The sequence below is a fragment of the Pagrus major genome, chromosome 10 (assembly GCF_040436345.1).
Source record: "Pagrus major chromosome 10, Pma_NU_1.0".
Lineage (NCBI taxonomy): Eukaryota > Metazoa > Chordata > Actinopteri > Spariformes > Sparidae > Pagrus > Pagrus major.
In genome coordinates, this window is record NC_133224.1 from 18,471,267 (window position 1) to 18,488,819 (window position 17,553).

A 17,553-nucleotide genomic window follows, 5' to 3' on the forward strand; every position below is an offset into this window, starting at 1 on the left:
AAGGGTGGAGTACTGTAGTTGCATCAATAACTTTCAATGTGCTGCAGGCTATTCTAGTGGTATTCTAATGTCTGGGGAAACCAAACCATCTCACACCCGCTTCAGTGTTGGACCTCTCTGTCATACGTCTTGTTCAGCTCAGCTATTTTGAATTGTTCTTTCAGCCTCCAGACATGTTCGTTAAGTGAGCCTTATCTGAAAGTGTCAGAAAGTAAAATAGCTTTGATTTTATTTGTAATACAGGTTAAGTTGAATAACCTAAGATTTGCAAACCAGGAGAGTAATTTCTATGTATTAATTCTTCAAGTTAAAACGCAAAAAAGCTTGAAAATGTTCAGCTTTCACCTGAGAGTATTCACAGTAATGGGTATTTTATATGACATGAAACGGACTGTATTTTTAGATCAAAGCAGCTGCTAAAAGCTCGAAATATCTTCTGCTGCACACGCTTTTGATTCATCATGGGGGGAAAATGCAAACATGGCCACTTTTTAACTTCCCATTTCAAAAAGACAAGACAAAATGTTTTTTTTTTCAGTATCATTCTTATTAGTCACAGAAATTCTTAACCAGAACACATATTAGAGTGATGCCTGCTGGATTTAATACTGGGGAATCATGTGGGACCACAAGGATTAGCATGACATCAGTCTGAAAGATTCATTCACAGAATGACAACAAACATCCTTCGTGAGGCAGGGAGTGACACAGAAGGACCGGCAGCCATTTAGCTATTTATACAGAAAAATAAATACCAGCAACGCGAGGAGTCTCATTCAATGACGAACCAGCGGTTAACAATATGGCACTCGAAATCTGAATTCATCTCTCCACAGGCACAAAGCGACAGAAGCGTTTTCATCCATGTGGAATTTCAAGACTTCATGTTTCAATAATGAGTGATAACTTGGCGTGCTACGTTGAAAAAAATATAAAATAAAAAAATCATCAGCATCAGAGGAGAAGCATGCGGGGTAAAAACAGCAAAATACAACTTGCATCAAAACATATTCTCAGGGAAATAATATAATATTTATACGCTGCTGTCAAATGAAAAGCCTCATTACTCCAGCTTTTGGTATTTTGGTATATATTTGATTATTTTATTTTTACTGACAGTCTCAGAATCCTAAAGCTCAATCAAAAACCAACGGAGCAATCAGCGGGAAGTTAAACATTTTCCTGCTCTCTGCCGTCGACGTATTTATTGGAAATGATGAGCTCTTCATTTGACAGCAGCAATTCACTGTTTCTGCTACATTCACAGTACTGAAAGAGGATAGATCATCTTGGGTGCACTGGTACAAGACAGTACTGTATACTGAAACAACACCACAGCAATAACTAGAGGACAGTTACTGATATTCAGGTAAACATGACAAAAATATAACATTGCTCAAAGTCCATACTAATTATAACTGTCGACACAGTCGTTTCAACTGTTTCTTTTGTTGGCAAAATGGCTGCTTTTGTCATCAGGCTTCAGACGAGCACCACAAATCAACAATATTTTATCTGACATCAAAATTGGTCCTATAATTGGTCCGTTGAAATGTTTTTCAAAACAAGATGATAAACAATAACAAGCAGAGCTTCTCAGATGAAGAAGACAGTAGCTTAGTCTGGGTGGCAGGTTTACATTCTTGGCAATAACAGCACCTCTTTTATGTTTGAACGATAAACGGTGACAGGCATTTCCATTCGCAGCAGGGTGCGCTCAAATTATAAACTTCACTGACTTTAACATTCCACCGAGAAAATACAATTTTTGGATTTTTTTTGAATATATACTAAGTTTTACAGTAACACTCTTGGTCGACATGGAATCAAAATGCAGGAATTTTACGTAGAAATCATACAAATACATTCCACTGACGTTGGTGGTCACATTCATGTGAGGTGGCTGGAGTGGCGTTGCTGTTGCAGTATGTGCCCACTGTGAGGCAGCATGTAGGTATCCTGGCTTGTATTCAGTGCAATTTCTCCTCAGTGTTGTAAAACTGACATACTGTAGCACATTCTGTGTCTGGCTCCCGACTGTTCGCTGATTTGGCCTCTCGCGCAGCAACCGCAGGAGGGACTCTAAAATGGAGAGCTGGATACTGTCATTGGCCTGTTCATCAAAAACACACTTCAGTTCAAGGCGCCTGCATGGATTGCGATACAATGACCAATAAATCCAGCAGTACATGTTTAAATGCCGAAGGGCATGAAAACGCATCAGCACTGTGATAAAAGTGTTTGATGGCAGTGTCTGTAGCTCCAGGGGCCCCCGAAAGCCCCACATTCACCACGTGCCAGTTGGTTTGTGGGGATGTGACTAAGGACAAATAGTTTAGAAATATGCATCAATTAATGAGAACATCAACTGAAATAACAAAAGGCCTTAATCTAACAATTATAATCCTCTATATAAAGTTTTAAGACCTTTATTATTTCAGTTGATACAAGGGCTGGGTACTATATCAATAGTATATCACTATTGTGATATGGGACTAGTTACTGATATTGTCTTCTTTTCCTGGTTTTAAAGGCAGCATTAGAGTAAAGTCTCATTCCAACAGTCATCTCTACAATATTATTTGATCATCAATATTGAGGTATTTGGTCAAAAAAAAGAGAGAAATTGCCGCGTATAGCATTTATGAAGTGCTTTAGGGGAAATTTCAAAATATCGAGATATATATAGTGTATCACAATATAGCCTAAAAATATCATGATATTATTTTAAGGTAATATCTCTCAGCCCCAGTTGGTACTGCCCAGTCCTTGTTCATAAAAGATTTCTGTTTAATCAATTTAACACAAACTGACTGCTATTTTTTGCTCCATGGCCCAAAATGAGGTTAATCTGACTATGGGTTCTTGCATTCTAATGTTGTTCAGTTGATCATTTGCCAAGTTATGCATTGGCCTTAATAATAGATCTAATATTAAGGCAAATGCATAATTTCAGTAGTTCCAACCCCGGAGGGTGGGACCCCCCAGAGGGCGAGACCCCCTGGAGGGCGAGACCTCCCGGAGTGTGGGGGCACAAGATGACAGAGAAGATTTCTCCCTCACAAAATTATGCTATTTCTTGTTTCCTGTTTACTCCAATCACTGCTTTTTTTCTCTTGTGAAATACTGATTAGTTTAACCTCTGCAGCCTTGTAAAAATGTACTTCAATCAAACAATCCTAGAGGAGTCAATTGCTCTTTGACTAAACTGTTCACAGCTTATACTCAAAAGTTTGTAAAAAAGTACTGTAGATGATCTGACATCAAGGTGTTTCCCATGCAGCTACACTTTTTTTGGACGGTCTAATTTTATAAAATGAAATGTTCTTATTTGCTTTCTATCCAAGAGTTAGATTAGAAGACTGATACCACTCACAATTTTTGTGAGAAAATAAGAAGCAGTAAGTTATCTAAGTTTAACATAAAGACAGGAAACATGGGGATACAGCTCGCCTAGTTTTGTGCAAAGCTAACAAAATCTGCCTACTACTGTAGCAACTCTTTATGCAGGGTTAGCACTTCTTGGCTAAGCTGGTTGCATGGTATTTTCACACTGATAACGAGAAGTTACTTTGCCCAGCCAGGAAAAAGTCCAGCACATAACCCCCTGTAAAACCATAACGTGTCTTTTAATGTTTTTGTGTCTTAATGTAATTAGAGCATGTTAGAGGTTTCGTTACCAGGCAGGCTGTTTCCCACTGTTTCCTGTCTTCATGCTTAGCTAAGCTAACACACTGCATACAGACATGACAGTGTTTTCAATTTTTCTCACCACTATTGTGCGACTAGACAAAACTGCACTTCCTGGTGCTGTAATGTTTCTACTAATACCGTGTACAGTATCTAACGACAGTGGCTTTAATAGAGCATATTGCATCACAGCCACAGTCACGCAGCATTATGATGATGATATGGGAGCTAGCCATGATAAAAATTAATTGTTGCACACTTTCAACACTGTCAACATCTACAATATATAATGAACTTTGCTTAAGAGTTAAGAGGCAATTCTTCGTAGGACACCAGGAGTTGATTCAAGAGACAAGTAGGCACCGAAAATGTCAACAAAAATCATAATTGGAATGAAATGAATAGTGTTGGAATAAGTGACAGGAGGACTTTGATTTTGATCTTTCTTACCTGGTTATAGGTGCACATCAAACACTCCTTCCTCCACCGTCTCTATATCCTCTTCGGCAATTACTGGAAACAGAGAATGTCGGGGTAAAGAAATGAGGAACAGATCGGTCAATGAAATGAAAACGCTGCCTGAAGTCAGTGAAATGTGTGCCCTTTGTCTGTTCGCCATGCCACTTCATTTGCCTTACAGCACTGTGAAGCCTATTGATCAAACACATTCACACTGATATAACACACAGCCTGGCAGGGCACTGTTTCTGATAATGTCTAATGAAAACATTGCGTCTATGAGTCACTGGCCTCGCTGCGGAGGGCCAATCATATTTCCATTGCAAATTGCACCTCCATTGTTTGAGAATATCTGGCAAATGTCAGTGCTCCATATGCTCGGAGGAAAACAAAAGCACCCTTCAAAAAGTGGAGGTGTTGCAGTGGTGACATTAAGTGCTGAAAATGTGTTATAAACACTGCTCAAAGCTATACTTTACTGAGAGGATGAGTGCATTAGACTGTTTTGGAAGGAAAAAAGAAAATTGTTACTATTTTGTCTGGCAGTAAATTTTTGCACATTGTAGGACTGTGAGGGTGATTTTCCGTGAGCATGTGTGGTGTGCTACATTACGCCTTTCTTAAAATCAAGAAAGCTGATGAAACTATGTAATGCTGCGTGTACATCATATGTAAAAAACAGAAACGTCATCACTGAAAATAGTCTTAAATGTGAGATGTAAGTTCTAATTCAAAATACACCATCAAACAAAAAACACCCACATGTGGCAGGTATTACTCATTTGTGTTTTAGGAATATAAAGAATTGTATATATAAAGCAAACCTAAAACAAAGAAATTGATGATTTTTGTTCCTTTCTTCAAATCACTTTGTGATCAGAACGCTACAATGCCATGAGAGGGTCCTGCAAGTCATTGTAATGTTGTTGAACATGATGGACAAAGCTTAGAGTCACTTCAGTCACGGCAATTTCAAAAGTTCAAATACTTTAAAATTACAATTGCTTTGTGGGCAGGAGGTTACAAATTTCCATATCACAGGTGTCTAAGTTTCATTTTGCAGAAGATTCCTCTTTGCAATCAATTTATCATGGCTTCAAAGAAGACACAACCAATTTTGAAAGCATTTTGGCCAAAGACTTCCTCATGATTGATTTAACAATCAAAGCACCACTCACCTGTGTTCTGCAGGCTAGGTGGGGTGTTGGCAGGTGGAGGGAAGCTGTAGGATCTGGCCTGGAGGGCAGGCGGTGACTCGTGGCTGATGCTCTTGGTCCTCTTCCGGCACTCGACAGCCAGGCGGCTTCGGCAGGACTTGTGGCAGTTCACCCCGCAGGCTGCCGCCGGAACGTTCGTTTGGAGGGAGGAGGACGGCGGCAAGGAGAGGTTACGGGAGAGGAGGCGAGGACGGTGGGGTCGGAAGAGAGGTAGGGAGAGTCGCCGAGAGAGCAGGCGAGGGAAGGAGCGAGGGGGAGATGGTGGAGAGAGAGGGAGAGGGTCAGACAGAGGGACGGATGCAAACAGAAACATCGGGGCAAACGGCAGAGCTAGTGGTGACAGCAGAGAGCTTCTACATGCCATGCATACACATGAACACTTGCACGCACACACGGTTAGGCCAACTGTGCCTGACAACAGCTCTGTCAGCCAGCGGGAGTCTAAGAGGAGGGGAGCGATGGGTCACCGAGCAAGGCAAAACATATGAGAGTCAAAGAACCTGAGTACACACTCACACGCCTTAGAAGCTTTGTCACAGCAAACAAAGTCTCTTTTCTCCTTGACTTCACTGCACATCATTTTCCTCAACAATGAAATTTTAGAAAAGTCTGACACTCTCAACAAAGGTCTTTTGCAATCAAAGTTCCATGCCATTATCACATCTTCACAGTATAATAAGCTAGTTTATAATAAAATCATTTTTTCTCCCCCAGATAGGAAGTGTATTACCCTCGTACCCCTTAGTGGTCAAGTACCTAACTCAATTCATGATGAGACGTCTCAACTGCAGAGGGAGACGCAATTAATAACCTTTCTCTTCTTCCTACTTTTTAATTTCACTGCACTTTCTTCTCTTGGTTGGTTGCTCTGACTTTACTGTGTTATCATTATTACATTGGCAGCCAACTACTCAGCAGCCATGTAACACACGCAAAAACTGGAATAAACCCCGAAATATCCACAACAAGGGAGGAATTAAGGAATGGTTGGACAATTTGGGAAATACACTTACTTGTTTTCTTGCTGAGAGTTAGGCCATAAAATTGATAGCACTCTCATAATTGTCCATTATAAATGGAGCTTCAACAATTATACAACAACAACTTTATAATGGCAATTTTAACAGTGAAATAATTATTAACTAAAGTTTAATTAACTATTAATTTACCATTTATTAATGACGGTTATTATAAAGTGTTCCTTGGGTGATAATGCAGCTAAAGAATGTAGAGGTTGAGACTTGTTGCTGTGACTGTAGCTGTATTGTATTCATATGAAAGTGAGAATATTAGCAATACAACAACACACTTCATTCAAAGACACTGAGTTGTCTCTCAAATTTATGTCAAAATATTTCAACATCTACTGCCGTAGAACACACATCAAACCACACACTCACATTCAGAGCCCTCACCGTACTCCGCTCCGGCACTGCGGAGGGTGATTCATTTCAATTATGTCCCTGCCGCTCTCTCTACCTCCCTGAGTACGGCCTAACAATGGTAATGGGGATGAATGGCTGTGAGGCTTTCTCATTGACTTCCTGTGGTCTCATTAATGCACTGGAACAAGCCAGAACACTCACAGTCTCCCAGTCTGACTCGGAAGACATACACTCCTCCACAGAGGAGATGAGGGGGGAGAGCGGAGTGTTCGGGGATGTAAGTGGGGTGTGTGTATGTACAAAGTGCTTGTGTTTGCTCTCTTATCGCCTCCCTGCCATTTTTCACTCCTTTTGTCTCAGCAGCAGCAATCATGTGGGCTTGTTTGTCTTTTAATTATTGAGTTACCTTCCAAGCGCTGGAAAAGCTAAAATTAAAGAGATTTTTTTTTTTAAAGCAATTACTAAAAAACAAGTTAAATGATTAAAGTAGGACATGTCTTTGTGATTAAGAAATTAGACGGTGATTGAATAAGAATATTCGTTATCCCCCTGAACACAGGTGCAGGGTGCTGAGAACACTGCGAGTGAAGGACCACAGGACCTGAAAAGCCCCTAGGGGCATTCATTACTCCAGTTGCTATGCAACTCATATGTTTGACGATAACTTGCAAGCCATTCAGTGAGCCTTACTTAGGCAGACTGAGATTAACCTGAATGAATGAGGAAGCGGTAAATGCTGAGAATAAGAATGGAAGAGACAGTCTGTAATTGAAATGCTTGTTTTTCAAGGAAAGAACAATCTGAACGGGAACACATCACATCCTCTGACACACGAGGACTCTGTATACATACTGTTTCTGTAAGTCCCATTTCTCAGGCTATTCTCTACATTGACATAATACTTAACTTTTTCAAAAAAATCAGGAAACAATGTCTGTGCAAGCAAATAAATGAACAATATGGTGCAGGGGCTAGCACAGGCAATGAATGCCGTAGACGGTATTGGAAACTAATTTGTCGAACAACTCTCAAAACAATGAAATCCTTCCTGTTAAATCTGCCTACTCTCACTCCTCCCATTCATGAGGCCGAGCTGTAATCAATCACACCTTGAAAGACTCCAGCAGATGGAAACTTGCATGATTTGCATTTTGGCATCATTTCCAAAGTTTTTTCCTTGACATCTGGATGGCAACATATGTAGTGTAAGTTATTTAGTGCACTGAACGTCTGCAGATTATCACTACTTACTTTTTTAGCATCAGCACAGACCACCGGCAGGGAAAGAAGCAAGCTGAGTGTGTGTTTTTGGAGCTAATGACCACCGGGATGTGAGGAGGATGGGATGTGTTTGAGGCTGCCTGTGTGTATGTACATTTGTGAAATGAACCAGCTTCCTCAAACACCGCTCTACTGGGAGGCTTGAAAGGGCAAATAATTGTGGATTGTGTGTAGTGTGGTCTCAGCTGATGGAGCTTATCCAGCTGTTAGTGAGCCGAGCTTTGTGTGTGAACATCCATTAAAAGAGTGCGATATATTTGCTAGGGTTTCTGTGTTGATGACATTTGCTCAGCACTTCAACTCTCTGGATCTTAACTACAGAGAGCGCGTGTGTGTGTGATGCCTGGAAATCAATGGCGTCAAAAAGACTAGCTAATTCTTCTGGGCAGAACACACACACAAACACACACACACATCTGTGTAGCAGAGTTAGCTCTAAATGAATTGCTCTCTTACCTTTACACTTGTAGCCTTGCTTGTAGAAGCCCCATATCTACAGTACAAAAAAGACAAGGAGAAATAAAAGTGCGTTAATTAGGATGTGTTTTGATTTGCACCTAGGCAGGAGGAAAGTTAAAATTGTCAGGGTGATGCACAATTAGTGAGTTCTGAGCTGACAGAAGGTATAAATTATAGGTCCAGTGTTGCAGGGATCAAAATGCTCCTCTGTACTTTATGGCCAAAGTTTTTAGTGAACAAAGACTTATATTATTACATTTTTAACTGCATTTTCAGGGATCCAAATACTGCATACTTTGTTACTTGGTCATAACATATGGGAACCCACATAGAGAAGCTACAAAGAATAATAAATATTGCTTGTAACATTATCAGGAAGATAAGAATCTAGCAGATAGATATGAACTAACAAAGCTTCAGATCATATCTCTCAGTTTGGTTTCCTATTTTATGTTCTTGATATAAATGCTACCAATCAACATGCCACAACTTCCTCATCTGAAATATACTCTACATACAAAGGCTGGGCTTTCAATCCCAATATCATTTATTATCAGTAGATCAAGCAGATAAGATGCTTGTCCAGTGTTAAGGTGAGCAATCTATAGCATCTATATCTCAGCATATCCTGCAATCTACACTGCATGATATGACTATCTATGATAAAATGTTATGTTGTTATCACAAGAACATTGTTGCATGTTAGTGAGTCAGTGAAAATGTTAAATGGAAAAATTTGGTATATACTAATAATCACTAGTTATGACATTATAATATTTTTTTTTTTTCTCAAAATGACGTCATTTTTGTCACAGTGGAAGCAATACGTTGCCTTACCATAAGTTTTTTACATTGAAGATAACTGAGAGTCACTGAAAACATGTACAGCAGGTCGTTTGTGCCAGACGATTTCTAGTAGAATACTGAATGCATCTCTCTTTTTGACGTTTTTACTTCCAGCCCCTCTCTGTAATTGTAATAATTCCATCGATGTCTTTAAAATCACACTGTAATACTCTGCCAAATTAATTGTATTGTAATGGTTTTAATTTACGCTGTGTGGTAAAAACCAAAGACAATTTTCCATATCACAGCCGACAGAATCAAGTTATGACACCAGCTGAAAGGACTACAGCTGTTTCACATGGCTTAGTCTGTTAGCTACAAACGTCATAAACTTTACCTCATTGCCTGCTATTAAGCATGCCATAAAATGTCTGATTAATTTCCTACTTCTCTGACAGCCATTAGCTTATGTTCAGTTCACTACAGTGTGAAAATCAGCCTGCAAAGGCTGCATGTTTGACATCATGCTGCCTTTCTGTTGGTCAGTGTTATTTTTGTCAATGTGCATGTTCTGCATGTGCCTTTTCTCGTCAGCCACCTTCGAATGTACCGTCGAGGAGAATATTCAACATTTTAAAATAGTATCTGCTCATGTCTTTAGTATCAAACAACGTTGACACTGTTATGTGTTAGCTACCTCAGTGTCAAGCATCAAAACTGTGGTGAGCAGTGAAATGAAAGGAAAGGAAACTAAATGATGCCTAAAAGTTTGGAAATAAACTACAAACTTGTGGTTTGTAAAAGAGAAAGTCTACATAATTAGCAGTTAATGGGCTAAAACACATTAAAAAACTCAGTTTCACATCTTGGTATCCCGCATTGATGCTGAAAAACCAAGTGAAGGCTGAAAATAAAACAAATGAAGACAGAATGAAAGTGACAGAGACAGAGGGAAAGAAAGAGGAAGAGAGAGGAGGTTGGCGGGACAGAGGGGGTGGAGGGCCGAGATCAAGCGGGATGCAGGGAGCGCACAGACAGTGGGGGAACAATGACATGAAAGAGCCGAGCTGGAGATCACACGCTGCACTGGCACATCTGAGGAAGCACAAAATATCCTGACCTCTTCACACACACACACACACGCACACACAAACCTACATGTATGCATGCAAACACACACACTTGTAGATGCACACAAACAAAGACACACACACAGTTGGAAACCGAGAACGCAGCCGGAGGCTGTACAACAAAGAGAAGTCAGTTACGAGCTGAACATCTAAACACAACGATCATCACAGCTCTGCCTACACTGACCGACCTTTACTGCCTCCGTAGACTGAAAACACAATGCTCTACAAACAAGAGGTGGAAACACACTGACTTGTTACACTTCTTTGACGGTTTACTATAAGCTTTTAGAAAGCTGTACTATTAATCTAGAAATGATGGCACTTGAACTGGAATGTCTGAGTTTTATTGTGATGGAAATGTGCTACTTTTACTGGCAGCGGCTCCACATTTCATATTAAGGAAGCACTCTGTGGGAGATTGAAGTTTATATTTTTGGAATCCTTTACTGATGTCTCTTTATATGCTTACTAGCTTTTGATCAGCATATTGTGTGTGACTGAGCATGAAGCTTGAGCTGACATGTTCGATGTTAATGCATCTAAAATTAAATCTTCTGAGCATTATGTGTGTGATTACTGTTTAATTACTGGATGTAGATTCATGTGGTATTGAATGTTTGTTACTTATATTTTTTCAGTGTTTTTCTCCAGTAAAAACCTTATGTTTTGCCGTCTGCTTTTTCCTACCACACTTGTCAAAGTGACAATAATTGCATGTCAGCTCTTGCTTTCCTGGATTGTTTGATACAGCAACAGCAGAGATTACCAGACAGCGCTTTTAATGCACACTGAGGAGAGATTACACTTCCCATTCGAATTACAACATTATCATTTTTCATTCAATTACCACCCTTTTGTAAAGTGAATTAAAATGTGTGAACATGTTAGGCTTGGTAGTTTTCTCAGAACACTCTGACATATCAACCATTAGCAGTATTAACAGAAGGGAAACACAAATTGCAACCGCCTTGAAATAACACTGAACATCTGTTCAATATGAAACTACAGTTTTTGAGGACTAGGGGTCGAGGGGCAGCTAGCCGGGGTCTGTCCAAAGGTCAATTAAAGTTCCCTACCAACACCTGTACGCCTCACTAATTAACACATTGTACCTTGTTGAGTCCTGTCATCACCATTAAGTTGCTATGCAACCAGCAGAGACTCCTGCTCTTCTTTTTCATCTTTGGTTTTTGTACAATATATAATGTGGGAATTATTGGTGAGCTTTATAGGTGCAGGTCTTTCTTTGGACGGAGCTGGGTTTTGCTGTTTCCTCCTACCATCTACTATCTTAATGCTAAGCTAACTGTCTCCTGGCTTAGAATCTAATGGATAGATATGACAGTGGAATTTCCAGACACTATTCCTTTAACTTCTGTAATGTTCAAACACAGAGAAAAAAGTCGTTGCAGCCTGGAACATTTGAGGACTTCTTTACACTTGAAATCATCCTACCACACCACATGCACTGCACAAACAGAACTGATCAAGACACATCCAGAAACTAAGGACTCAGTGTGCATATTACTGAAATGCTGCTGACAGTGTCATCATCCACTGGATTTACAGCTGTTAATTTAGTCTTTTCAATGTGTCTTCAGCTGGTTTGAACATCAGAGGAAGATAATTAGTGCAAACAGAACAGAAATATTCCACTGTGCCCTGTAACTGCTGTCACAGTTACAGGGACTGGAAACAGATTTGTTTTGGCACACCCCTCTCCACTGCCAAAGTCTGCAAGCCAGCAGGATAAGGTCAGTGAAACACGTCCATGGGAGGGTTGTTTACTAGTGCTGGTTTGCAGTATGACCCTAGATGCCCCAAATACATTAAAAGAAAGTGCTTTGCAGCTTGGACCCAGTAAAACAATCAGTGGGCACGATGACCCGAAAAACGGTAAACATCCTTGATTCTGTTGCTTTATTAAAGGACAGTCTGCCTAAACAGACAGCCTGAAAAGAATTTTGCTCAGTAAGAACATTTTTAGATGCTCTGCTTTTCAGTCAAGTTGAGTCTTTTTCAGACTGTATGAACACTCCTGCAAAAGAAAACCAAACAAGCCTCTGGTTTTTTAGTCTTTTTATTCTGATTCTACGAAGGTAAACTGTGAAAGCCCAGTGAGACTCTCTGAGATCTCTCATATAAAAGTGCTCTGAGCCTCTAGCTATAAAACTCGCTGTACTCTCCTGAGATGTAAAAAAAAAAAACCATGAGATGTGTTGTCTCGCTTTGCGCACTTAGTAAAACTCATCTGTGAGCCATTAATTAGGATGTAAGGCCAAAGGTGGCTGCAGGCAAAACAGCACACGATTATGAAGATCCATGTGAGACACTGGAGGTGAGTGAACTCTGCGGTGTTTACAGGAGGCCCGGCTTGGCTTGTGCGTCGTGTTTGAGACAAGTGTTGAAAAATGGGCTGCGGGAAAATATTGTTTTAGCACAGGAGCCAAGAGGGAAAACACAAAGCAGGCAGAAGAGGAAGTGGCTAATGTATCTACCGCTGCCACACACACACACACACAAATATTGAAAGGAAGAAGTATACTGCCAGAGTCCTTATCTTTCCCTGCTCTCTACTCTGAGTTTCCCCTCATGACAGTTTGAAATGCCAGAGTTTCCCCTGGAGAATGTGTGTCCATGTGTGTGAGTGTAAATGAAATGTCATAGATTATATGAATACACGTTATCTATTGCATACTCTTTTTAGCATTCTCTCTCTGGCTTAGAATGAATGGGATGTCATCTCCGTGTCTGCAGTTCAATAAGAGGGCCCTATTCCTGTTCTCATTACAGCGGAGTGCTGACTCACTGTCGGTGTCTAAATAACAGAAGGCTTCACGGGGGACTTCGGGGAATGTTAAGGGCCACAGGACACACACACACACACACAGATGTAACACTGGCATAGAGGAGGGTTATCATCTCGCCCAATTACCTTCCTCCCATATTTCCCAGAGTGCACCTTCAGCAGTGTGGCCGTAGCTCAAAGTAATTGGCATTGCCCTGACCTGACAGGAGGAACCTCTGAGAGATGAGCCTATCATGCGCTGACGGCGACTGCCGAGACAAGTAATGAAGTGCAGATAGACTATAAGGCTACATGGGTGAGCACGACTGACCTCCGACCTTTCAAAACAAACACGTGCCATCGATTGGGTCATTGAAGAAATCAATGCATTTGAAAACGCCAAAGCCAAATGAGAGAATGATCAATATTTGTTTAAGGCTTCCATGGAGGCCTGAGGGGGTTATAAATCAAGCAGATGATTCTGTATTCACAATAATCTATAACATACACAAGCTTAAAACATGAAGTAATAGGTGTTTACTCACAAAGCCGGCGCAGTGCTCGCAGAACGTGGGTTTGACGTAAGTGGCCTCAGTGAAAGTGTGGATGAAACCCATCTTGCAGTTCAGCAGAGAGCTGGCTTTCATAAAGTAGTCTATCATCTCGTCTCTGCTGATCTTCCCGTCTCTGTGTGAAGAAGCAAAGAGAGGTAAGCTCCAGACAAGACAGGTTGGGTCAGTGTGAAAGCAGGTTCAAACTGCATCGATTATACAGCCGTGAATAAATCTGCGAGTGCTCACTGGTTCTTGTCCAGCTCTCCAAACTTGCTGAGGTAAGGGAAGTTGTTCCTGATTGCTTCAAACTCATCCCTGGAGATGTTGCCGTCACCGTCTGTGTCGAAGTTCTTGAAAACCGACTGTGAACGCGAAGGTTGTGAAGGTTAGTCTACATACATATCTGCATATTTATATTGAAATATTTCAACATGTGTTTATATTTTCTGTGTTTGTCTGTCTGGACCTTTTACATGCACAAAAACCTATATAACACACTGAAGGAAAGGAAAAAACTGAAAAAAGCATGATAGGTCTCCTTTTAGCATACGTATGAGCAATCCATGAGCAACCTAATAATTTCCAAAGATTGTTTTGAGTCAGTTACTTCACAGTTCTCATCATTGCATAACCTGACTAAGAGCAGGATGCACTAAACCACCACCAGGAAACAACGAATACTCCTTTTCCCCTTTAAACAATCATTGAAATGTTTATCCATGGCATGCTAAAACATAATATAACAAACAATGTTTGGAGAGGAATAGCACAAGTAGAGAAAATACAGTCTACTCAATAATGTCAGTTACATGGCAAGTTTAGCAATTTAGCGGTTAAAAAGAAAGAAAGAAAAGATCCTGAAAATAAATAAAACAATCCTAATCGGCAGACATGCATGATAGAAAATGATTCTCAACCCAGAAGGAACCATATACTTTTCTTTTTCCATTTCAGGGGCGACGAATCACCAACAATTACAAGGCCCCCAAGTGATCTCGCCAGCCATGGTAATTATGGTGAAAGATTAGCAGCCATTGTGCCAAGAGCCAAAAGCACTTGAGTTGCAGTTTTCATGTCAAGATGGTGGTGGAGAGGATAACAACAGATAATTCACCCTCAGCCTTCTAGTGCCATCACAATGGACCTCACAGGTTACAATTAGCACTGGAGAGAAGAATGTGTAAACACGGAGAGACTCACCTCCACCATCTTCTCTATGTGCTTCTTGATGATCGTGGGGTCGGCGTTTGGCTTCACCGACACCGCCCAGTCATCGATCATGGTGGGCTTGGGGTCAGGTGCAGGGGTGGGGCTGGAGTTCTGCTACAGTGGATGAGAAAGCAAAAAGACCTTGAGATCGATATCAACCCAGGGAGGTAGAAGCTATAATCTTACAAAGGAAAGAAAAGAAAAGAAAAGGAAGGAAAAGAAAAGGTGGCTGCAGCAGTCAAGGTTGCTGCAGTGGATCAAAATGTCATGAGAAAAGGAAAACAAAGATTTCCAATATGGATTCTGACACTTTTCTACATGGCACTCAATATGGAGCTGTAAGAACTTGTGTTATAGGATACAGCATGGGATCTGAAGGGCTGATTTGTTACTAAATATCTTTGAACTTCAAATTATGTTGAGGGTTGATTGTTTCCCACAGAGTGCAACACATTAAGTACGAAACAGTGTCTACAGCATCATGGGAAAACTTAAACTCTCTGTAATCCTGACAGTTTAGGGCTAGCATCTTCATGAAGCAGAGTGAAAGGTGCAGTAAAAATTGGGACCATCCATCAAATAAAGACAGGAGTAGAGTGGGGTACACCACTGCTAAGTATGGGCTATTTGAGAGCAGGCCAGTGCGTGACCCAAAGTGTACATCAGTATGCTGCTCACCGCTGGCTTGCGAGGTTCCCTCTGTAGAGACATCTGATATATCTCCTCCTCTGTGTGGTACTGGTCCAGGGATACCTGCACACAACAGGGAAAGGAAATTTGTCTTCAAATGAGCCAGGCATTTTTGTTGAGAGCTGGGTTTCGCCTTCACTGCTCTCCAGGATGGGTCACCAGAGTTCAACCAGTGGATTTCCAATCATCAGTATTTTACACATCTTATCAGTGATTTCACTAAAATACATTTGTCTAATGGTTATGAAGCAATATGTGTACACTGTGTGAACGTTTGCTTATGACTTATGTGGAGTGAAAAAGTGTTAGGCACACATCTGTCCTGATACACACCATGGATGTTACATTCAGAGAAGGGGCTACTGTTCTTTCCATTTAACTTTTCCTCCTTATTAATAATAAAAACTAAAGAGCTGCACTCAGTTGTATGCTGTCTTTTATGATCAGCACTAACTGATCAGTGCTATTCTGGCGCACCGTTTGATTGAAACTTTGAAACTTGCAACACTACTGGGTGTGGTGGGTGTGTGCTTTGATGAAACTGTAACAGTATGTGCATACTGAAAGTACAGCCCGTCATAACTTATTAAAAGCAGTATTTGCAGGGGGTGTTAAGTTCCTCCTAAACCCTTGAACAAGATAAAAGTTGTGGTCTTCCCCTCCATATATGACGACCATCATTTGACCAGAGTTCCACACTTCCAGTAAGCTAGCCTACTCACTGTAGGCAATACTGCAATAGTGTTGTTTATATAGTATCTACAAAGAGAGTCTTAGTCTGGAACTGTTAGACAGCCTCTCTTCAGTCCCAGCAGCATTCATCTTCACCACCAAATAAATACATTCCTGCACAGATTACAGGCCAAAGCAACATTTAGAGGCATGTGTAGTCCAACTGCAAATATCAGTGAATTAGGCACAAAGTGACCAAATAAGGCCGTTGTTGTGAACCTTCACTCAAACAGCTGGCAACTATTTATTTGTTTGCTCACTCAGCACTCAACACTGGATATCAGATGGTGTCTGAGTCAACAAGGGAGACATTTGTAAATTACAGCTTGTCCAAAATGCAGCAGCCGAACTCCTCACTAAAACCTAAAAAGGAGCACCTTAATTCGATTTTAGTGTTAAAATCACAAATTAAATTCCTATTCATGTAGATTGTATTGGCGTGGCAGCAGAACGTTCAGAGACAGACATCTCTGATACCAACAGATATTGAAAATATTCAACAGTAGTTTTTTAGAACTCTGCATCATCGCAAAGCATTGACTATGTGACTGCTATGTGATATTGGTATACATTTCAATATTGTGTCATATTAATATTTAACCCTAAAGGCTTATGGATATCATTCTAATGACACCACACATCGAAAGGAATATTTGAATCAGAATATTAAGACATGTTTGATCTTAATAGTTATTTATGGTATTCACATCTACTTTTTTGAAGGAATCTGTGTCTTTCGGCCTCCATACCTCTATATTTTCATGGTATTTAATACAAAGGCCTTATCACACACAGCCCTGTTCATTATAGATAGTAAGTAGAGCCATCTTTTACATTAACACAGCCGCTATGGCAACATGTTTTTTGCTCCAGCTAACAGAGCTAACTGCCACATGTAATCACCAGCTGCATCCATTGTTGGCCTCACATTATTTCATCAGAGCTATTTTCTTAGTATAATTGTATTTCCTGGCTTTTATTGAGTTCAAGTGGTAGGTGCGGAGGGAAAAAAAGGATTTTTCTCTCATTTGGCCTTCTAATTCAGTCGAGCTTGCAGTATTTCAGGAAAAAGGTTAACTGCAAAGGTTTCACCATAGATGAGATGATAATATAATTTCATTCATTTGAAACGCTGATGAATGGGGCCCAACATGGAGGAAGTATTTTAGT

At 40.5% G+C, this 17,553-nt stretch overlaps 1 protein-coding gene across 3 annotated transcripts in view; it reads right to left on the minus strand.

Moving 5' to 3' along the window:
* Positions 1 to 536: 536 nt before the first annotated feature.
* LOC141003822 (RAS guanyl-releasing protein 2) overlaps positions 537 to 17,553 on the minus strand; it is a 41,513-nt gene continuing 24,496 nt past the window's right edge. The window contains exons 10-17 of one of the 3 annotated variants that reach the window (XM_073475287.1): positions 15,640 to 15,714; positions 14,953 to 15,075; positions 13,999 to 14,114; positions 13,744 to 13,885; positions 8,489 to 8,525; positions 5,328 to 5,486; positions 4,141 to 4,203; positions 537 to 2,082 (exon numbers count right to left, since the gene is read on the minus strand). In XM_073475287.1, the coding sequence (XP_073331388.1) occupies positions 4,145 to 4,203; positions 5,328 to 5,486; positions 8,489 to 8,525; positions 13,744 to 13,885; positions 13,999 to 14,114; positions 14,953 to 15,075; positions 15,640 to 15,714 (711 nt within the window). In that variant the 3' untranslated portion in view covers positions 537 to 2,082; positions 4,141 to 4,144. Of the gene's footprint in view, positions 2,114 to 4,140; positions 4,204 to 5,327; positions 5,487 to 8,488; positions 8,526 to 13,743; positions 13,886 to 13,998; positions 14,115 to 14,952; positions 15,076 to 15,639; positions 15,715 to 17,553 lie in introns of all 3 variants that reach the window. The other 2 variants (XM_073475289.1, XM_073475288.1) reach the window with 2 other exon arrangements.